This window comes from Triticum aestivum, chromosome 2B (genome assembly GCF_018294505.1).
Source record: "Triticum aestivum cultivar Chinese Spring chromosome 2B, IWGSC CS RefSeq v2.1, whole genome shotgun sequence".
Classification (NCBI taxonomy): domain Eukaryota; kingdom Viridiplantae; phylum Streptophyta; class Magnoliopsida; order Poales; family Poaceae; genus Triticum; species Triticum aestivum.
The window spans coordinates 114716516-114739692 of record NC_057798.1 but is presented as its reverse complement, the minus strand read 5'-3'; the positions used below and the strand labels follow the sequence as shown (position 1 = coordinate 114739692).

At 46.6% G+C, this 23177-nt stretch overlaps 1 protein-coding gene across 1 annotated transcript; it reads left to right on the top strand.

The window, feature by feature from the left end:
• The first annotated feature begins 4145 nt into the window (after positions 1–4145).
• LOC123043802 (uncharacterized) lies at positions 4146–8292 on the top strand. Its single transcript, XM_044466382.1, has 3 exons — positions 4146–4518; positions 4792–5080; positions 7774–8292. The coding sequence occupies exons 1-2, from the start codon at positions 4231–4233 to the stop codon at positions 5053–5055; spliced, it is 552 nt and encodes a 183-aa protein (XP_044322317.1). The 5' UTR covers positions 4146–4230; the 3' UTR covers positions 5056–5080; positions 7774–8292.
• Positions 8293–23177: the final 14885 nt, after the last annotated feature.

The following is a 23177-nucleotide window of genomic DNA, read 5'->3' as shown; positions in this document are numbered from 1 at the left end:
CAAGCTTAAACAATCCACAAATTTGTTCCACATGTATCAAGTGCATATCAGGATGTTCAGTTCCGTCTCCTACATAGGGATTAGCTAGCAGTTGTTTTATCATACCCGAAGGGATTTAATATTCAATATTTTCAGTAGGTGCAATAGGTTGAGGGGTAACTAATTGTGGTTCCGGACAAGGTGAAGATACCCCGAACAAACCCCTCGAAGGATTGTTTTCCATAGTAACAAGTGACAATAAATTTCAGCACACTATATAAATGTTTCCTTACCGAATTCCACTTACCAAAGGCGCTTCACTCCCCGGCAACGGCGCCAGAAAATAGCCTTGATGACCCACAAGTGTATGGGGCCAATTGTAGCTCTTTTTGATAAGTAAGAGTGTTGAACCCAACGAGGAGCAGAAGGTAATGACAAGTGGTTTTCAATAGGGTAATGTCTGCAAGTGCTAAGATTGTAAGTAGCAAAGTAGTTTGGTAGCAAGATAATTTATAACGAGCAAGTAACAATAGTAGTAACAAAAATGCAGCAAGGTAGCCCAATCCTTTTGAGACAAAGGACATGCCAAAACAGTTTCTTATAATAAGCAAAGTGTTCTTGAGGGTACACGGGAATTTCATCTAGTTACTTTCATCATGTTGGTTTGATTTGTGTTCGCTACTTTGATAATTTGATATGTGGGTGGACCGGTGCTTAGGTGCTGTTCTTACTTGAATAAACCTCCTACTTATGATTAACCCTCCCGCAAGCATCCGCAACTATGAGAAAAGTATTAAGAATAAATTCTAAGTATAGCATTAAACTCTAGGATCCAATCGGTCTCTTACGGAATAGTGCATAAACTGGGGTTTAAGTTTCTATCACTCTCTCAACCCACCATCTATTTATTACTCCATAATGCATTCCCTTAGGCCCAAATATATATGGTGAAGTGTCATGTAGTCGACGTTCACATGACACCACTAAGGGAATCACAACATACATACCATCAAAATATCGAACACATATCAAGTTCACATGATTACTTGCAACATGATTTCTCCTGTGACCTCAGGAACAAAAGTAACTACTCACAAATAGTCAACATGCTCATGATCAGAGGGGTATTAAATAGCATAATGGATCTGAACATATAATCTTTCACCAAATAAACCATATAGTAATCAACTACAAGATGTAATCAACAATACTAGTCACCCCTAGCACCAATCTATAGTTTCTGTAACAAGATTGAATACAAGAGATGAACTAGGGTTTGAGATGAGATGGTGCTGGTGAAGATGTTGATGGAGATTGCCCTCCCCAAGATGAGAGAGTTGTTGGTGACAATGATGACGATGATTTCCCCCTCCGAGAGGGAAGTTCCCCCGGCAGGATTTCTCCGCCGGGGGGCAAAAGTGCTCCTGTCCAAGTTCAGCCTCGAGATGGCTGCGCTTCGTCCCGAATGTCCTCCTCTTATTTTTTTCTAGGTCAAAATGACTTATATACTAGAAGATGGGCACCGGAGGTGGGCCAAGGAGGGCACAACCCACCAGGGCGCGCCTGGGCTCCCTGGCGCGCTCAGGTGGGTTGTGCCCACCTGGTAGGCCCCCTCTGGTAGTTATTTGCTCCACTATTTCTTAAATATTCCATAAAAATTCTCTGGAAGGCTCAGCTTGTTTGGAGTTGTGTAGAATAGGTAGCCTGACATATCTTTTTCAAGTCCATATTTCCAGCTGCCAGAATTCTCCCTCTTGGTGTGTACCTTACAAGTTATGAGAGAAAAGGCATTAGAATTACTCCAAAAGCATTATTATGGATAAACATATTATAAATAACAGTAAGAAAACATGATGCAAACTGGGCGTATCAGAGGTCGGCTTTTATAGCCGAAGATGGGCGGTGAGAGGCTGCCCGCCGGGTGCCGCATGGCAGGAGCGGGCAAGACATGCGTCGCGGCACCTTCACTGCGCCGCCCGTGATGGATCAATGGAAGGCTGATTGGCGCGGCAGCCTTGGCATTGATTCCCGCGGGAACCGAGGCGATGAGGACGACGAAGGTGGCGAGTCGCTGACTCGGCGGGCCATTCCCGTTCGTGAAAAAAGAAGAGAAAACATGTTTTTCCCGTTTTCGAGGAGGCATGGTCGTGACTCTCGCAAAGGCACAACCGTGCCTCTCGCGGAAGCAAAACCATGAACCTCGCGAAAGGAAAAAAAATAGAAAACGCGTTTGTTTTTCCGTTTCCGAGAGGCACGGCCGTGATTCTCGCGAAAGCACAACCGTGCCTCCCGCGGAAGCAAAACCGTGACTCTCGTGAAAGAAAAGAAAACAAAAAACACGTTTTTTTCGTTTCCGAGAGGCACGGACATGACTCTCGCTAAAGCACAACTGTGCCTCTCGCAGAAGCAAAACCGTGACTCTCGCGAAAAAAAAATAGAAAACACATTTTTTTAGAGGCACGACAGTGACTCTCGCTAAAGCACAATCGTGCCTCTGGCGGAAGCAAAACAGTGACTCTCGCGAAAGGAATTGATTTCCGAGAGGCACGACCATGACTCTCGCGAAAGCACACCCGTGCCTCTCACGGAAGCAAAACCATGACTCTCGCGAAAAAAAATAGGAAACACGTTTTTTTCGTTTCTGAGAGGCACGGCCATGACTCTCGCAAAAGCAAAACCGTGACTCTCGCGATAGGAAAAAAAAGAAAACGTGTTTTTTCACGCAAATTTTCTTTTTAATTTTTTTTGGTCGAAAAGCTAAGGAAGACCGGTGGAAAACAAAAAAAACCGAAAAAACTTGTAAGAAACCAAAAACGCGTGCAGAAAAATAAAAAAGCAAAATCCGGAGGGAGCGCCTAGAACGCGACACATGACGAATGAAGCGCGTCAAGTAGCGCTGATCGTTGCGAGGCTCCCGAAGAAGCGCTCATTAACTAGTTGCTTTCCAAATAGGATCTGCCACCGAGCACACCCGTGTCGTCCTGGCGTGCTAAGAGCATCTCCAGCCGGCCCCCCAGGAAGCCCCCCACGAGCACTTTTTGGACGCCGGCGTCTATTTTTTCTCCCAGTCGGGATCCCAAGACCTCAAAAAGCGCCAGATTTGTCTAAAATTACGGCCGGCGCGCGCAAGCGGAACGCAGCAAACCGGGAGGCAGCTGGGGGCGCCGGCGCGATACTTTCACTGCCAAAGGGCCACTGCCAGCCTCTCTACCCCCTCTCCTTCTTTTCCTGGCTTGGCCCACCATGTGATGCATGCAAAAAAAAGACAAGCTCTCTCTTGCATGCCCGCCTCGCTCCTCTGCTCTCTCTCCTCTCTCCCCTGCTCCTCGCTCCGGCGAGCCGGCCCCGTCTATCGTCGCCGGCCTCGCCTGCATCTCCCTGGAGGAGCCGCAAGCGGCCGACCCCGTCGTCCGTCGTTGGCCCCGCGTCGCGCCTCCCCGGAGCAGCCGCGGAGAAGAAGGTCTCGCCCGCTCGGACACTCCACCTTGTCAGCGCGGTGCCTCGGGGCCACGGAAGCGGACGACGGCGCGGGACGCACGAGGCCGTCCTCGTCGCCCTGCCACAGGTGCACCGGGCACGACGGCTCCGGCAGTGCCATGGGGTCGAACTCCCACTTGCCGAACATGACGGCCATGTCCCTCTTCTTCCGGAGGGTGCCGGGGGCGTGTGCGCCACGCGCAGCGCCCACTGGTCGCCGCGCTCTTGCCGGGATGTACCTGAGCGCACCCGGGTCCACCGGCGGGCCCGTGTGGAGCAGGCGGCGGGCGGGCGGCAGCATGGCGTGGGGCTTGGGAGGGAGGGAGAGCGGCGCCGGGGCCGTGGCCGCGCGGGCTGACGCCGGCGAGCGGGCCGGACGACGGCTGACGGGCGCGAGAAGGAGCCGGCCAGGTCGCGGGCGCGAGGCTGCGGGCGGTGGCGAGCTTTGTGAGCAGAGCACGCACGACTTGGGCGGTGGGGGGGGGGGCAACAAGTGGATATCATTCCACCCCCAAGCTAAAATTTTCGCCGGTAGCCCCCCAAGGGGCGAAAAAAATGCCTCCTCGGGGCTTAACGGCTGGAGATGCCCTAACGGGCCGGCCCAGATGGCACGGCCAGATAGCCAGCTCTGGTTTGGACACGATCGACCCTTCTCTTTCCCTTCCTAAACCCCCTCCTCTCGCTCCCGCTAAACCCAACTTCACACTACCCAGGCAGGCACCCACATCTAAAAAAAAAAAAAACCTAGCCACCTGCGCCTAGGGTTCCGCCCCCATGACCGTCGCCGAGCCGGAGATGCCGGCGTCAGAGCGCAGGCTCGTGGCCCTCGCCAGGTGGGACGCGCTCATCTTCCTGTATTACGGGATCGTTTGGGTCGGCATCGCGGCGTCCCTCGCCAAGGTCATCGCGCACCGCGCTCTGGGCGAGGTCGAGGGTTCCGCCGTTCTCGCGGCGGCGTCCTGGCTCTCCCACCACTCCCTTATCTTCGCTGCTCTGTTCACCCCCGTTGCCTTGATTCTCGTCGGCGCGACCGGAGTGCGCTCCGCGCACAACACCAGGAAGGTAATCGCAGAAAATGCTCCTCTGTGCCTTTTTCAACAGATCCGATTTGCTTCAAACCGGACAGATTTTACAGCAGTTGAAATAGGATTTTACAATGTATGCGGTTTAAATAAGTTGCCAATTCCCAATTAGAAATTAAGATCCATCATTTTCATGAATTCAAAACTGGCATTTGCTTTATGTAAATGTCTCTGCATCCGTCTAGCTTAAGTGCATATAATATGACCTCGTCCTGACCTTTTTTATGTCGAATATGCGTAAATTCTTATGAAGGATATCAAAGAGCCCCCGAAAACTCTTCGCCAGGTTGCGCAGATGATGCTCAAGGATCCTGTCATTGTTGGAGCGCTTGTTTTGCTGGTCTTCCTCCCGCTCATAAGTCATGAAGATTTGGTGGTCGGTCTGTTGCCTGTGAAAGAATCTCAGAGGGAACATGTTCGTTCAGTATTGAGGGATGTGGGGTCATTGGGTGTCGGTGCAGTATTTTGTTTCATCATGTTACCCACTACGGTGCTGAGGCAGTGGAGGTTGAAGTAGAGAGTTATGTGGATGTGCTGTTGAGGTATATACCTGCCCTCTTCTCTGTTCTCCTATTGGCGTGACATTATATTCTTTTTATAAGCCTACTGTTTTTGGTTTGGTGAATAATCCTGATAACTTGCGAGTTTTTTATTTGTGTCCCTATCATTTGTAAATGTAAATGAGTAACACTTATTGGTGTAGGTAACTTTATTCCAAACCATTTTGTCGTACACCCCAGTTAGACCTACAAGAAAGTTTGGTTTCTTGGCTTGTTGATAGATGTTAGCTTTCTTAAAAGTATTTGCAGTTAACAGTGATCTTGTTTGGTACGCATCGCTGTTTGACCAATCAGATCCATATGGTGATATCATTAGTGGAAACCTAGTATGCCTTCTCCATGTTCAGTCATTCCCATGCTTATTATGATCGGCCAGCTTTGAATTTATCCACTGAAACCCACTAAGTGGTAGGCCTCAAATTTCTAAGGGTTGGGTCGTGGTATATCTCCAATTTAATTGCATTATCTTGTTATTTAACTGCCTTTGTTTGCTGTTACATATAAACTTATTGCATTGCTTTAGTGAAGATACAAATAGAAATTCAATTGGAATACTCAAGCAATCCATGATGGTAATATTATAGAACTCATCCTTCATTTAATCCGCAGCTAATATATACTTGCATGTGGTGTTGTTCCATGACATTTTTGTCGAAGTGCATTTGAAAACACATGTCAATGTTGTAGTAAGATTTTCTTCTCTTTCATGGGTTATCAGTGCCCCTTTATTTCCCCAAAGTAACTTGAGCCCCTTTATTTCCCCAAAAGCAACTTGTATCGCAAGAGCAATCTGTAACAAATATTTTTGATAGTTTATATGATTATTTGTTAATTATAGTGGTGCTTCTTGTGCAATAAAACTGAAAAATACCACTGTTGGGGAGTCAATTCAGTAAAGACTTAACACTGAAATACCACTTCATCGAAAAAACCCAATTCCTCTGTTTATACCATTCTTTTGTGCCCTGTGGAGTGTGGATTGCCATGCTTTGTTCTGTCCACCAGTCTTCACAGCGTAATGCATGTGAATATATAGGGTTCATGATCTCAAGATGGTTTCCATATACCGAAAAAGGCTTTGGCCCTGCTTTTTATAGATAAAGCATCGACCATCATGCAACCCGATTCAAACACACGGCACCATATCACACGCACACACCCAAGGCCGGATACACAGGCACTGAAATCAGCAACACCACCCCATACTACTCCAAGCAAACATCAGGTGGACAATAAGCATCACTGTGGAGTTACTAGGGCCCTCAACCGTGAACGACAATGAGATGAAGCCGCGCATGACAAACCGTGAGCTCCAAGGTGGCGTCTTCAGGAAGGTCATGACACCGGAGCGCCGCCACCGCCCGATCCAAGGATCAGGGTATCCTTCGGATCCAGACAACGAGTGACCGCAACAACGACGCCTTCAAGAAGAGTACGACGCTGAAACGCCGCCACCGCTGGCCTGACCGAAGTCAGAAAGGGTTTTCACACCAGCCAGCACTCACCGCCACTGAAATGTGGTACGACCTGCCACACAACCACCACCGAACATTGCACCCCGGTCACCACGCCGCCCAGATGACCATGGCCACCAGACAGCACCTGAGCCACGAGCACCTTGATTCCCACCACCAGGGGTGCTGCTCCGGCATCCGAGACTGCCCCTCATTGACCGGTAAGGTGCTGAAGACCCTCCCCCCATCCGCCCCAAAACAGGCACCTTGGCAAGATTGGGGCCTCGCCGGCCAGATCTGGGCAAGGAAGCTCTGGCAGCCGCAAGCCATGTTGAAGCTGCCCATCACGCCTCCAGACCATGTCGACGTCGTGGACGGGGAGCCCCCTGCCTTCTTCCTCAAAGAGCCCCTGCCACCTCCGGCCAGCCCCCGCGCGCTGCAAGATGAGCCACCAGACCAGCCCATCGATCCGCCCCGGCTGCCGAGCCACGTACCTACTGCACCAGCAGAGGAGAGGAAGGCTGAATCCACCACCGCTGCGCCGCCACGGCTAGCCCGCACCAATCGGATCCTGGATCAGGCAGACCGCTGCCAACAACACGGGCCGGGCACCACCGACGCGCAGCCCATCTCGCTGCCAACACACCCGTGCGCCATGACCTGTGCCGATGCGAGTCCGCGCCGCCGGCGCCCTACGACAATGCCATGACCAGATCTGGACCCCCCCCCCCTCTGGTGGTGGCGAGAGGGAGGAGGGGAGGACTGGGGGTGACGCAGGAGGGGTTAAGGTTCTGTGTATGGTTTCCATATATGCGATAACTACTAATTAGGCCATTTTGTACCATCGATTGTACTGAAATTCAGAGTTCATTTTGAGCTACCTACCATGTACATTGAATTTGCACCTTTGAGGTAGCCTTTCCAAATTAGGATGTTTTACGAAGCAAGAAAAATTACGCTCTATATGCTGAGTTTCGATCGTTGTATTCTCCATCAGGTCTGAGGTTCCACATAACCCTTCCCACTCTTGATCTTCAAAATCTCTCTAAGCTGGTGTAGTTGCAGTTGCATGGTAGTGACCCTTACCATATTAGCATAATACTTACTCTACACATAACAGTACAGACGAGTTCATAATATTGGTTGTTTCATTTTGATAAACATCTGCATATTCTCATTCAAGTGCTTCTTCATATTGGCATTGTTTTTTTTTTGTTACAGACATAACACTGAACAGATGGTGTTAATATGGGCAAGACAAATACAAGAGTTGACTCTTCGCTGAAGTTTGTGGCCCATATAAGTACTGGATTATAGTTAGTTAGTTACATGTATTCACGACTGTAGATTGATCCGCTGCTAGTATCGAATACTCCATGTGCTAGGAGCTCTCGTAATTCGACATTGTGTTGAAGTGTTTATTTGCTGCTGGGAAGCCTGGAATACATGACCAGACAAGTTAGGGGTGGCACCCTCTCCGAGGACAGTGCTTTTTTAGGCATATGTTTTTTGCCATTTTGGCAGTGTTATGTTTGATGACAACCATTTCTTCGCAAGCGGTTGGCCCTGTGGCAGTCATTGTAGAATGTTATGTTTGTAGCGATCATGGATGTTACCGATCTACAGAGTTGTGGGAAACAGTTCTTTGTATCATTCTTCGGATCGCTTGCATCGAAAGAATGCACTCAAATTAGAGCCCAGAAGTATTTGAACATGGCCTATAGGCAGTTCATTTTTTCATTTAGTTCTTCCATGTTTTTTTTTCCATACAATGGTAACACGTGAATGCAGTTCTCCAATATGCATGATTGACTGTTCACATCAATTTTTTTAATAAATTACATTGAACTGTAACGCTAATGTGAATTTATTTCTTGAGATTGTGTTAGCTCACCAAGAAGGTAGGTAGATTAGACCAAATGTGTTGTATGGCACCCTTTCGAAATAAAGATTTGTAAAAAAATACAGTCAACCATAATTGTCATTCTCGGCACAACTATTTTGATCTACAACATCATAATAATTCTACCCGTCTAAAAAATCGGTGTTGTTTACTTGAAAAACCCTTTTCTCGCTCTAAGTACAAACTTCTATCATCTAAGTTTCAACACTATAAAGTAGTATGTACTCCTAGTTTGGAATAGACAATTTGAATTCCTATGTAGTTTGAACTAAATAATTCGAATTCTATGTTATTTGAACTAAACAGTTTGAATTCCAACCTTTTTCTCTGAAAGTTTCATCTTCTTAGAGTCCCCATTGTGGTTGTCATGAAGTTAATATATAACTGAGTTTATAGCTAGAAAGTTCTAAACTCCAACAGGGAGTCGCAAGGATTCAAAATTTTGGGAAAAAAATTGGCAGCAAATATGAACGTTTCACCAGTTCTTTTTTCGAATCATCATTCCTTCTCATTCATTATAATAAAGTTTTACATCACTTACAAGCAAAGAAATACGGAAATGTTAACGCCCACACGTGTGGGCGTTTACCATCTTGACCACACGCATCCATCACTGTTGGGTACTTTGTGCACGAATCTTGGCACAATCCGGTCGTTTTTCTGCGCCACGCAGGACAAGGCGCGTGTGTGGTGTGTGAGACAGTTCGCCCGCACGTTGGTTGCCCTCCCGCGGTCAGCGGTTGCCACTCGGGATCGTGCGGTGGAACTGCTATGCACTCGCACGCCACGCGCCGACCGTGGTTGACGTCAAACACGTCGCGCACTCCCCCCCCCTCTCTCACGGTTCCATTTACTCACCCCCGCAGTTACTGGCACAACCCACTTCGCATTTCAAACCATTGGAGGAGAAGACGAGGGGAGAAGGCGACGGCGGAGGCGGAAGAATCGACGGTGTTCGCGGCCGTCGGTGGTGCTCGCCGGACCGGAGCGGCTTCGCCGGAGCGCCTGCAGATTGAAGGTAATGCTCGCTCCAACTCTCACAATCCTTTCCTGCATTTTTCCCCCTTCCCTCCCTGTTCGATTCCTCGCTCGAGATTCGTAGAGATTTAGGCGATTTGGCGATGCGTCGGCGTTCCCGTCGGCGGCGGAGTCTTGTGCTAGCCGTTTTTCGGTGGCACTGGGCAGTTTCGTCGCTGCCGTGGCGGCGGCCTCGTCGGTGTGGTTCTGCCTGTCCGGAGGCACACACTAGTTGTGCCTTGGGATTGGGCAGGTGTCTTCCGGTCTGTTAGTTGCGCATTGGTTTGAATTGGTGTTTGTAATCAGTTCGGGGAGAATTTTGAGGTTGAATTTGAAGTCATTGTAGTTGCCATTGAACCCTAGATCTAGTTAGTTGTTTTTGAAACTGCAGTATGAGGCAAACGTGGTAGTTTGATTAACTATCATGACTGTACGACAACTAACTTCCTGAATGAATGTGATAGTTGCCACAAACATGCTTTCCCATGCGGCAACTAACTTACTGAAATGACTGTGATAGTTGCCACAAACAAGCTTTCTCATGCGGCAACTAATTTATTGAATGACTGTGATAGTTGCCACACACACGCTCTTCCATGTGGCAACTAATTTCCTGAATTACTGTGATAGTAGCCACAAACATGCTTTTTCATTGTGGCAACTAATTTTCCTGAATGATTGTGATAGTTGCCACACTGTATGAATGGTAAAGTGTAGTAAATCGGTAGTCACTGCAGTTTCATCAACCAACTGCACTGGACGGCAACTAATCTGCACATCAAGTGTGCCTGTTGCCACATGGATAGTATATTCTTGTGGCAAATAGAATATGAACACACTGTGTCTGTTGCCATACTGTAGACAGGACAATGTGGCAAATTGGCTGCATAACATGGCAACCAATTTGCATATCAATTGTGTTAGATGCCATACATATGCTTTCCATGTGGCAAGGTTTTGTCTGACCACAACATGTCTGTTGCCATGTTACATTCAGTATAATGTGGCAAATTCATTGTACTGCAGACGCAATTTTTGTGTTTTGCCACAATGACTTGTGATATCTGAACACACTGTGGCAATTTTCAGGTTCTTCATTAGATGTTTTTCATCGCTTTTTTGTATTATGTGTTGCATTTTAACATGGCAATTTCAACCTAGCACATTTTTGCCGCTGAACACATAGCATTTCATTGGTGTATTTAGGACAGGGTGTGAGCTACCACATCTTAGTTTTTGTGCAGTGGATGATTTTGTGACTTTCTATCGTACTATCTTAGGCTAACATGGCAACTTCAACATTTTGTTTTCAAGTGCATTTACGATCTGTACACTTTTTTTTTGAAAATATAACCAATGTGCTTACTTGCCATGTTTATGTTTTCGACAATCATAGGGGGGTGCGTGTGTGTTCATGTGATATTTTGCATTCACTAGTTGACATTTTCTGTTAGGTGGCAACTGCTTACATCTTGCATTTTCATTTCCACCGTGACAATTTGGTCTGTTCCTATCTCAGCAGAATGGCTCGTGGTGATCATCAAAATGATGATGATGATTTCATGGATCCACCACAGCATAATCGGGCAACTAGACGGAGAAAAGAGGGTGATGAGGTAACTGTCCACACACCCCCCTCCTCCTGCTTATGTTATTGGTTGCCACCTCGAGCTTGCAGTCGTCTGTCATGAACTAAAATTTCATGACAGTGCAAAACATGGCAACAACTGATCACTTTTTGTCTGTTTTTTGCAGAAGAAGAAACGTATTCGCAATAGAGCCTCCCAAGAACGACTGACTACGTTGACTGATAGATTTACCGACGATCAAAAGGGAGCTGCTGCTGAGATGGGTATACAGGCTCTGATGAATGTCCGGTGCACGAACCTTGTCAACCCTGTATGCGACTGGCTTGGTGAGATTTACAACCCCGCCTCCAGGGAATTTGCGATTCCGGGATGTGGAAGACTACCATTGAATGAGGAATCCGTGTTCTGCACTTTGGGTGTGCCTCATGGACATATCAAAGTCCCATACGAGGTCAATAACGAGATCGAGGAAGCGCTGTTCCCTCGTTTGTTTCCTGGGTTGGAATCCATGTCGAACACGTCTACACTGGCAGATTCGCTGCAGGCCATGACAACCCATGGAGATGTTTTTAAGATGAAGCTACTCATGTACCTCATCTCAGCTGTTTTCGCGCCGACCACTTCTCTTCGCTCAAGCAACAAATGCTTCCCCATCCTGGTGAATGATCCATCTTTACTACTTTATTTTCCTTCAATCTTTTGGCTCCGATGTCATGTGTAAAGCTAGTCATTGCCAGTGTTTTTTGATGTTTTTTTTCATTTGATTTCTGATGCGGCAACCCTTTATGCTGAAATTTTGTGCGGTGCAGGCGGATCTGAAAAATGTGAAGAACATGAATTGGTGTAAGTTTATTGCCAACTTGCTGCACGATGCATTCTCAAGCAAGATGTACCAAAATGGTTGTCGACTGCATTTAATGGTATTTTTTTACCAGTCCTTTCTGTGAACACTCTATTTAACACACTTTTATTCATGCATGGCAACCTGATCATAACAAGATGGCAACTGCCATAATGACAATATGGCAACTGGCATAATGACAATATGGCAACTGCCATCATATTATTATGGCAACTATCATCATACTATGATGGCAACTGCCATCATGGCAATATGGCAACTACCATCACACTATGACGGCAACTAGCACATACAGATGGCAACTTCTTCTTTTTTCTCTTTTTCATGCACCTCAACTTGATTATCATGGGAACATAGATTATCCTATTTTTTTTCCGCAAACTAACATGATGCCAACTGATATTTCTTTCTTTCTAAAATTGTTTTACATCAGGTCATGTACGTCGACTGTCTTGATCTGTCCACCGTGGATTTCACTGGGACAGGAGGCCCGCCGCCTACGCACAAGTTTGCTGTTTCTGCGTGGACTATCAACGCTGTCAAGGCTGTGCTTGCCGCAGACAGGGTAACTGATACCAAATATGGAAAACTGCAGGTTAGTTCTGGTTTCTTTCTCCACACGGCATGCTTACAAATTTGACATGAGGCAACCATCTGTGGTTCATAAGAGATGACTACCTTTATTAGCCATGGCTGTCTGCATATTGTATCCATGTCTCACTCCACATGGCAACTCTTTTCATTCGTGCTGAAACTTACATTCTCTCTCTTACATCCTAGCTATTTTTTTTTGTTTTTTCCAACTGATGGCCAAGCATGCTATAGACTACAACGTGTTTGGGGGGCCTCAAAACTTTGGAAAGTGGATGGACGTGCACTCAGCTCCGTCTTGCCCTATTGAGGTAATCAAAAGATCTACATCTATGGTTTGCATTGGATTATTTTTGATGTCGCGCAAGTGACTGTAATATGGGTGGTTATTGATGATTCTTGTTTCGTGCACATGCGAGGGCATCTGTTGAGCATCTAATTGGGAAGTTTGCATCCGGAATGACCGGCTTGCTCGGGAAGTTGGTTGAGGGGTGGACGTCCCTCAGTGGCTCTGACAGCGACGCGGTTGCGAGGCAGTTCACTTCATTTGTCCCAGAACATACACATCGGCCAACTGGTTGCCGTGGCCGGTATGACTACAATAGTTCCCAAGAGCCTGCTGACACACAAGATGAACTAGATGGAGACGCTGGTCTCAGCAAGGATGACGACGATGACATGGAGAATATGCAACAGGACACCGATGATGATGAACATGCTGAAGTTCGTGCAGGTGGTAACAAGGGCAAGGATGCACCAGATGTCCCCCCACCGGAGAAAGTCAAAGAACATACGGCTGCGAGAGGCGAGGGGGTATTGCCATCAAAGAGGGGGAGGGCTCCAGAGGATGTTGGGCAGGGTTCTCCTGGCAAGAGGTCTAGGACCGATCCCGTAGCTGCCAGGAGGAGGTTCGACTTTAATTTTAGTTTTTTGCTTTGTCTATATTCTTGGAACAGACTGATCCCTTTTTTGCACTTGTTTTTGCCAAGCGCGGCAACGAGTTTGCTGTCTGACAATTGCCACCTTTTTTCCCTCCATCTCATACGTGCAGTGAGCCAACAGCTGGTGGACGAGCAGTTACGAAGAAACAGGCGCCAACGCCAACCCGTGTTTTTTCTCGGTTGAACAAAGGTGCCCCCATTGCCGGTGACACCCCTTCCACCAGGTCATCTCCTCGTACAACGACATCCAACACCGGGGATCCTGTCGTGTTGCCAGACCTGAGGAAGCCAGTCAAGAAGTAGGTTTTCCATGCGCTTTCATTGGCATAGTGCTATATTTTTTTTGATTTTCCAATGCATCCGTTCAGCTTGTCACATGGTCTTCTGTCATCGTCCCCACATGGCAACTGCTGTTTTCCAAATGATTTTTTCCTTCCTTTTTAAGTGCATGGCAACTCCTATTAGTTTTTACATGGCAACTGGCATCTAGGCCAAATGTCAACTCTTACTGTACCTAATGGAAACTGCCATCTTTACCGTTGGCTTGTGTGCTCATCCCATACCTAGGTTTGAAATTGCATTCATGGCAGATCAGACATTTTTATCATTCTTCAAGTTGGCTAACGTGGCAACTATTGCTGGATTTGTATGGCAACTGCTAACTATGCGACATGGCAACTCATGTTCCCCTTACATGGCAACTACCAGCTTTTCCACTTATTTTTCATTTTTTTATGATTTCTTCCATGGCAAATATATTTTGTTCATTTTTTAATACCTTTTTCATGTGCTTTCTTTTTTTGCAGGGTGAAGAAGACTACTACGCGCGGGGCCAAGCATACCAGTAAGGACCCACTCGAACGCCTTCATTCAAAGTTGTCAACAGGGGGCAACTTAGATGTTCATGAGGTGCCAGGCGACAATACTGCTGCTGCACCGTCAACTGCTCCCACTAACTCTGACGCAAGTGGCCGACCATCTCCGTCGGCTACAGATGTGCAGGCTAGAACAACAGGCATCCGTACATCGAGGAGTGAAGAGTCGGTATCTGCCAGGACAGCTGAAATATTGCCAACTCTTCTAGCAATGAAGGATGCTGCTGTGAGCCATGCCACCCCATCAGCAAGCGTTGAAGTGGACGCTCCCGAGACCAACCTAAGCAAGGAAGATTCCCGCTCATCTGACACTGATTCGAAGCGCGTGTGTGGTGGCACTCCTGTGTCCATGACAGAAGTGGCTGAGGTGGCAGTTCACAATGATATGCCATCTACAGGTGAGAGTCTTGGCACAACAGCTCCAGCTCCTGTCGGTGTAGATACTGCGAAGGTGGCTGTTTCCCGTGCTGGTCTTCCACCTAGGCATCGTAGCCCCCGCAAGCAATCAACATACATACCCAACGCACCAGCTGTAGCTAGGAGCAGCAGAGACGAGTCTGGTTATGTTCCTGCGTCCACACTATTCCCGCCACCTGCCAAAAGCAATGTGATGGAGAAACCGGAAGATCGGAGCACAACTGATGCATGTGTCAAGCCGGGCACGAGTGACGCAGGTGAACGTCCAGAGCAGACTGCGCCTTTACCCGCAGTGGAAATTCCCAGCTTAAATCTGCGCACTTCCAGGCTCCCAGTCAATGTGGGTGTCCCATACAGCCCAAACAAGAAGATTGTTAAGAAAGCTGCGGCTGATACCGCTGACAACACGCCTCGCCCTACAAATAAGCCCGATCATTCTGTAGCGGCCGATTCAGATATGTTTGTTGATCTTTCACCCTTGGATTCTGCCCCGCAAGTTGTTCGTGGTCCGGTCAGTAGGCATGAGAGGCACCCAATGGCCTTCACCCCACTGAGCTTTAGTCTTGGCATTAGTCAAGATCAACCAGTGGTGCCAGATCCTATGCCAGTTGCCTTTGCTTTCCCGGGAGGCATGCCCGCAATGATGGCGCAGCCAATGGTCGAGGGCAGGAAGGCTGTCAAGTTCGCAGAGCCGATAGTCCAAGGTACATTTATCATGTGCTTATCATTTTCTTGTATACATCTTTGTAGTTTGACTTTTGTCCCAATCATATTTTTTGGGGGTCCTCACTTATGATGGCAACTAATATGTGATGACATGGCAACTGGATTTGATGCACCATGTCACCTACATTTTTTTGCAGCCATGCTGCATTTCACATTGGGCAACCACATGGCAACTGAAGTTGATTCAACATGGCAACTGTAGTTGCTGTCACATGGCAAATACAGTGCAATACACATGGCAACTGGATTTGCTGCACCATGTCACCTGCATTTTTCGTTTCCATGCTGCTTTTTTTCCATTCAGCAAGCACATGGCAAGTGGAGTTAGCACAACATGGCAACTGTAGTTGCTGTGACATGGCAACTACATGGCAACTACAGTGCAACTACACGGCAACTGTAGTTGCTATGACATGGCCACTGTAGTTGCACCACACATGGCAACGCCCCACTTTTTGTACCTACATATCACATCATGTACCCTATCTTCTCACAATCCATCTGTTTTTGATTTCTAGGTATCCTAATCCACTTTTTTGATCCTTGCAGCCACCCCTAAGGAGATTTCACCGTCACTTGATGAAGCTTACCGCAGGATCGAGGAGGCAGCATTGCAGAGGAGGTCCTCACGAGGGCAGGGGCAATCAAGTTCCAACATGCCTGCAGATACGGTATCTGAGGATACCATTAGGAGTGCCACCCCTGGTTCTGTGAGGCAGCAAAGGGTAGTTCACCCACCTCCCGCGGAAGACTACGAGCCCGAATTCAGGGCCACTAAGGAACAAACCCAGCTATACGATATTGTCAAGCGGTTTGGAAATGCGAGGGCCAGTAGCAAGCACATGAAGGAGCTGAAAGCGTAAATGACCACACCACATAATCTCTCATTTTGCTTTGCTCCTTTTTTACCATTCACCTTCTTCGTACTTTCTATACATGATCCGCTTACGTTTTAGTTCTTTCAGTTTTTACTTAGTAGGCATGATTCTTTCATGTTATATCGTTTTCAGACAGCTCATGTTTGGATAGAACCAAGGTCATTCAATGCGAAGCGACGTACGTCGACCTGGGTGATCTTGCCGAGTTCGTGAGGCCAAACGGTAGAATGTCGACGAATGTAGTTGCATGCGGGATTGACTACATCAACAATCATACGGATGTGTGTGCCAACAAAATAATCATGCATTACAGTGTGACCTACAAAATATGGGATGGTGACTTCCACCACAAAATCCCGAGGAAGAATTTTGCTCAACATGGTGAATTCAAGCTCACACTGAAGAAATATGTGAGTACTCCTTCCCTGTTTGCACTTTTTTCACATGGTATGGTTTTTTGCCATCATCTGCACTCTGTTTATGTGGCAGATGTTTCATGTGGCAATAGCTACCGTGCAAACTGACATTTTGATTTTTGCATCCCGTGCAAACTATGTGGCAATTTCATAGTAAAATACATGGCAAATTTTGTTCATACATGGACGACGACTTTCTTTCAACTACCCCCACCATAACTAAACATTCTATGTGATTCTTCTTTTTTTGTCCCTCTGTTGTTCTTCATGTGAACTCTGCTTCTCATTTCCTTCACTTTTACATGCAGGTCATGTTCCCCATGTTCCAGGAGCTTGCACCACATGACCAACACGACAAGTGTGGTCACCACTATGCGATCTGTCTTGACCTGAAGAACCAACGCTTTGAGGTGCTTGATTCAATGCGTTCGGCAGCTGATGCAGACCTTACTTCGCATGCTGAATTCTTCATCAACAACGTCAAAGAGACATGGAACCGTCACTACGAAAACTCAAAGGTCCAGATCAGACATTTCCCGGTTGAGTATGTGCCGACTACGAATCAAGGGAACACGTAATTTCCCAGCCCCCTCCTTCATGTGCCATTTACATCAATCCCACCCCTCTTTTTGTTGTTACATCTGAATTGAAGTTTATCACTGCTATGTCAGTCCTTTTTTGCGAGTTCACCTGACTCTTTTTCTTGTGCAGGATGGACTGTGGCTTTCACACGTTGGAATACTTTGCAAAGTGGGAAGGTAGACTTGTCCCCGCTGTCACAGCTGCAACGGTCGTTGAGCTCCAGAAAATCTACACATGGAACTGGTTGACGAATGAAGATTTCAACAAGCGGTCCGGAGCACGCGAGTTCGTGAAGGAAGCTGTCAAGAAAGTCATCAAGAAGTACAAGTGATCACGTGGCGTTACACTCCAGACGCATACCTTACATTCTATTGCCGAGGAATGTAAGGTACTATCTCTTTGTTCTCGTCAAAAACTATGTTCGTGTGCTATGTTATGACTGCAACCCCGCGTAGCCTACTATGTAGTGGTGCTGTGTGAGCGACATTTGAATAGTTTCTGTAATATATGTGTGGATGTGAACCTATTTAGGCGTGACAGCAGATATGTTTTTATGTTTATCATTATTACTATGGTTTCATCATTTGTAGCACCAGTTTGCTGTTTCGAATGCGTCTACGATGTTTTAAAACATGGAAAATATAGTTCATCAGACATGGTTAGTGAAAGTCATCGTCGTTTTTCATTTGGCTTTTTTGCTTCTTCTTTTTCATCGCTAACTGCACCGGCTAGCATGGTAGGTTGATCATGTAGCCACAACCTTTGTTGCGGTTTATGCACGTTACGCTTTTTTCAACTTGTTTCCCATACATTGCACACAACACACTATGTGTCACTAAACCGCGTCGAATTATCATGGAAATATATGCGATGCAGAGTCATTACAAATACCATGGCATATTTCCAGTACAGCTAACATGGCAGATTCAGTACAAACAACACGGCAGATCCAGCATAATTAACATGGCAGATCCAGTACAATTAACATGGCAGATCCAGTACAAGTAACATGGCAGATCCAGTACAACTAGCATGGCATATTTAGTATAAAATAGCATGGCATATTTAGTATAAAATAGCATGGCGGATTAACTACACATAACATGGAAGATTAAGTACCCATAACATGGCAGATTAAGTACCCATAACATGGCAACTGCATTTATCCATTCTATGTATTTTCCTTCAACTTCTGATGCCCCTCAAGAGTCATTCTCCCAATTTTACAAAAAAATCACAACATCTAGGGTACAAAACAAAATGTCCACAAGGACCATGTCACAACGCCCCAATTTTTGCTTATGGATTGCCCGTCCCTTTCTTCGTTTTCTTGTGTTTTGCTTGAATCTCCAATACCGATTTGTACCTTATCTCTCTTGGACGACCCTTTGTGATGGAACAGGGTGGGTTCCTGACCTGGGTTTGTGTGTTTGCTATTCCAGATCCTATCTCCGAGTTTTCAGATGATGGCCTCGTGGATGAAGGCACACTTGATGTGCAGGGGAACCGGTGTAAGGCTTCCTCAGCTTTCCTCTTCTTGATCTCGTCAAGCTCTCTTTTCAGGGCCTTCCTGTGTTTTTCTGCGACTCTCGCTGTCTCATCACTCTTGCACGCTTCATCAATTAGCTCAGCATAGTTCTTTGTCAGCACAACGTGCCTCATGGCTTCCATGGTTGCCTCAGGTCTCTCGTCATGCACAGCCAGAACTGCGTTTGTTGTCTGTGGCGCAAACGCGTCGTCAGTGTCCCAAGTCCATCGTCGCCTTATGAAATGGCGGGGCATCCGTGTCACAACGTTCATGTCCCTTACTTTTAGTATGTGACAGCACACAATGTCGTCCCGTTCAAACTTGCAACATTGGCAGTAGTATTCTCCTTCGCCTATCGAGGCTTTGACGAAGTAGTTCCTTCCTTTGTCTGGGTCTTCAGGTTCTGAATCTGACATGCCCAAAATAGAACACACCTTGAACGTATGTTCGTCCACCTGGAAAGCCGTGAACATGCTGGCACGCTTTATTTCTTCCTGGAATCTGCAAGTTTTGTGTGTTTTCTGTTAAACTATCGTGCGCTCTTTTTTGTAGCACCTTATGTTGTCATGGAAATAGAAATACATTTTGTTTGAACATGGCAAACATAGTACATTGAACATGGCAAATATAGTACCTTGAACATGGCAACTGCAGTACACTAGACATGGCAACTGCAGTACACCAGACATGGCAACTGCAGTAAACTAGACAAGGCAACTGTAGTACATTTTCAACTGGCCATCATCATTTCCACACCAACATTCCCCAATGGAAGCACATTGCATAAAACATGGCAACTGCATTTTTATTAAACATGGCATCTACAGTTGAGTAAACATGGCAATTGCATTTTCAACAAACATGGAAGTTGCATTTTAGTAAACATGGCAATTGCATTTCAGCATATGTGTCGACAATATAAAAAATTTCAGTTGACATTGGCATTTGCATACCAACATGCCCCAATGGAAGTACAGTGCATTAAACATGGCAACTGCACTTCATTGAACATGGAAAATGCATCCGAGCAAGCATGGAAAACAGAATTTTCATTGAACATGGCAACTGCAGCTGAGTAAGCATGGCAAATAGTATTTCATTAAACATGGCAACTGCATATCATGGCAACTGCATAGCACTCTATATGACACCTACTGCCTTAGTGCTTTTGCGCAAATAAGACCGTAACGCAACTAACTTACTTGTTAAAGATCTTGTTGGTGTATATCTTGCTCATTTGCCTCTCCATCGGTAAATACGTTAGCAATTTTGGCTGCTTTAGCGTGGTGGTCGCTTCTTGCTGTAGCTCAGATCCCAGAATTTTTTGTTGCAAAGCTGTGTACTGCTTGGCAAACTGTAGCAATGAGTTGCCAGGGCTCACGTACCGCTTCAAAACAGCATTGAACCCCTCGCTGCGCTGCGTAGTCTGCAGAAAGGGGAAGAAGCACTGCATGAAGTAGGCCGGCACCCAGTACATTCGCTTCTACCACAGGCTAGCAAGCGTCTCGTTGTCTTGGACTTGATATGTTTCAATCATGGCCATCCAGCTCCTTTCAAACTCCTCCACCGTCAAGCTGTGGTCCACGCACAGCTCGAATGCCTTGTGGAGCTCTGGACGGTCAGCAAAGAACGGTCCTATCGTCTCTTCAGCCTTCTTTATAATGTGCCACCTGCAGTGCCTATGCACTGCCAACGGAAAGACCTCCTCTATGCCTGCACGCATGCTGAAATCTTGGTCTGTTATTATGTTCATCGGAGCAAGTCCATCCATGCACTCTAAGAAGGTCTTGAATAGCCAAACATACCCATCCGTGTCTTCCTTCCGAACGAGCCCGCAGCCGAACTGTAACGACTGATTGTGGTTATTTATTCCTATGAATGGAGCACATGGCATCTTGTAGATATTAGTCAGATACGTCGCGTCGAATGAAATGCAATCTCGGAAATGTTTGTAGGCTCTCCTTGCAGCACCATCCACCCAATACATGTTCCTGACACGGTCCTCATCGTCCAACCTTATCCTGTAGAAGAAATCTGGATCTTCCTTCGCTTTCTCATTGAAGTAGGCCATTGTGGCCTCTATGTCAGCCAACTTGCTCTCTCTACGGTACTTTGCCTGTAGGTTTGTGACGTCAGCTGGTATGTAGGGCATGCTACTCAGTTTCCCCTTTTTGTTGTGGATGAGTGATAGTATCTGGACCATTCTTGATGGACCGACGTTACAATCATGTAGCAGCTTTATGAATTGCCTTTCGACGGGGGTGAATCCTCTATGGGCGGTCAGAAATTTTACCAGGTCGAACTTCTTTACGAGTTTGTGGTTGTGCTCGTCAAAATATTCAGTGACCACATACTGTGTTCCATCTACGTTTGGCTTACACCGGACAGGGCATCCCGTCTTGAGAATGATCCCTCTCTTTCGTTCCGGAACGACAGACGCAACACCTTTCCCCTTCTTGTTCTTCGTGCCTTGTGGCACCTCATCTCACCTCTGCTGTACTCGTTAGTTTTCTTAATTTTCCTATGGTATTTGGTGTTGACGGCAAACCCATGGAACTTTGCATATGTCTGGTATAATTCCTTTGCTTCTGCAAACGATTCAAATCTCTGCCCAACGTACGGTGGCTGAGGTACCATGATCTCTGGTTGCCCATCATCTTCATCCCCTTGTGCCTCGTCGTCAGTTTCGTCATTCACTTCAGTATCGGCGGCAGTTTCATCTACTTGAGTGTTGCCAGTGCTTGTGTTCAAAGGGGTGCCTATCGGAATTTTTGGAATGATTGCCATTTCCGACTCTGACTCGGCATTGTTCGCGACATGATTGTCTGCTGGCTGGGGGAACGCGTCTTCCGTGCGCTCAGAGCTGCCCGCAGTAGATGTCCCCGCGCCGCTGTTCACTATAGTTGTAGGCCCTATAATGGAAAAAACAAGTACAAGAGCAAGATTTTTGTTTGAATAACATGTTTATCGCAACGGATCACATCAACGTCGAGAATTTGGCATTACATCATTCGAACAACAAGCTGTGAGTCCGCGCGTGGACATGTGTGGCAAATGTAGTTGTCCAGTCATGGCAGCTACAGTCCAACAAACATGGCAACTATTGTTTGCCAATGCACGACAACCAACTCCTTTTTTAGTACGAAAACTTGGATTCTATATGCATGGCAGCTGCAGTCCTGCATACATGGCAAATACTGCTACCAACACATGGCAACCACTGTGTTCTAGCAACAAAACTATTGCATTCTAAGCCTGATCTCACTAGGCAAAATGCGATCAACCATTAGTGATGCACACATGCTTTTAGAAGTTGGCAAATTTTCGAAGACAATACATGACTCATTACACGCAACCACTTGTTAGCGTTTTATGCTTGGTTTTGTCCACCATCACTGGTACAAATCTTGTTTTTCGTCACGTGCTTTTTTTGCCACAAAAACAAATCTAGTGCTGTTTTGTGGTTCAATTTTTTCCTTACCTTGTTGTGCTGCATGTGCCCATCTTGTGTGGTCTGTGACACCAAATTGATGTGCTCTATCTGCAATCTGTGAAGCTTGCCACGAGACGCTTGCCGGGTTACCACCACCATAATAACCTGTAAGCATCGTAGTAGTTGGTTAATACATGGAAAATGCAGTTTGTGCTAGCATGGCAACTGTAGTTGCCCCTGGTATGGAAACTGCAGTTGTCCTGGTATGGCAACTGCAGTTGCCCTGGCATGGCAACTGCAGTTGTTCCTCCATGGCAACTGCAGTTGTTCCTCCATGGCAACTTCAGCTGTCCAGGGATGGCAACAACAGTTATCTAGGGATGACAACTGCAGTTATTTATCCATGGCAATTGCAGATGTCCAGTCATGGGAACTGCAATTGTCAACTATGCTCCTTCTGGTAATTCACCATCCGCAACTTCACTTTTTTATGGACTCACCTGTGTATGATGTCGATGGCAGGTACATGGGTGCTGCCTGATGCCACGTGCTGCATGAAGGCTCTGCATTTTCACCCGTCATAACTCATGAGTCTTTTTGCCAATTTTTGCATGTTTATTTTTCATGTCCAGACCAGTATGTGTTCTTTTTCGTATGCGTTACCTTGATTAGCCATATTAGCTAGTTGAAGTTGGTTGCCCTTACATTTGTCAGTGTTAGCGCCTTGTGACTGAACTTGCCACGGGGGCCCCCTGAGTGTGTTTTGGTCATAAGAACCTGCAAAAAATGACAGTGTACGACATAAGTAGAATGTCATCTTCATCATTCCGAAGATGGCAACTGTTCTCTTCTTTTGTTATCACGCAT

What these genes read in the sequence shown, in the direction of transcription:
- LOC123043802 (XM_044466382.1), top strand. Translation starts at nt 4,231, where the DNA reads ATGACCGTCGCCGAGCCGGAGATGCCGGCGTCAGAGCGCAGGCTCGTG. An exon ending in CCGCGCACAACACCAGGAAG is followed by an intron (nt 4,519 to 4,791) that starts GTAATCGCAGAA and finishes ATTCTTATGAAG; the next exon opens with GATATCAAAGAGCCCCCGAA.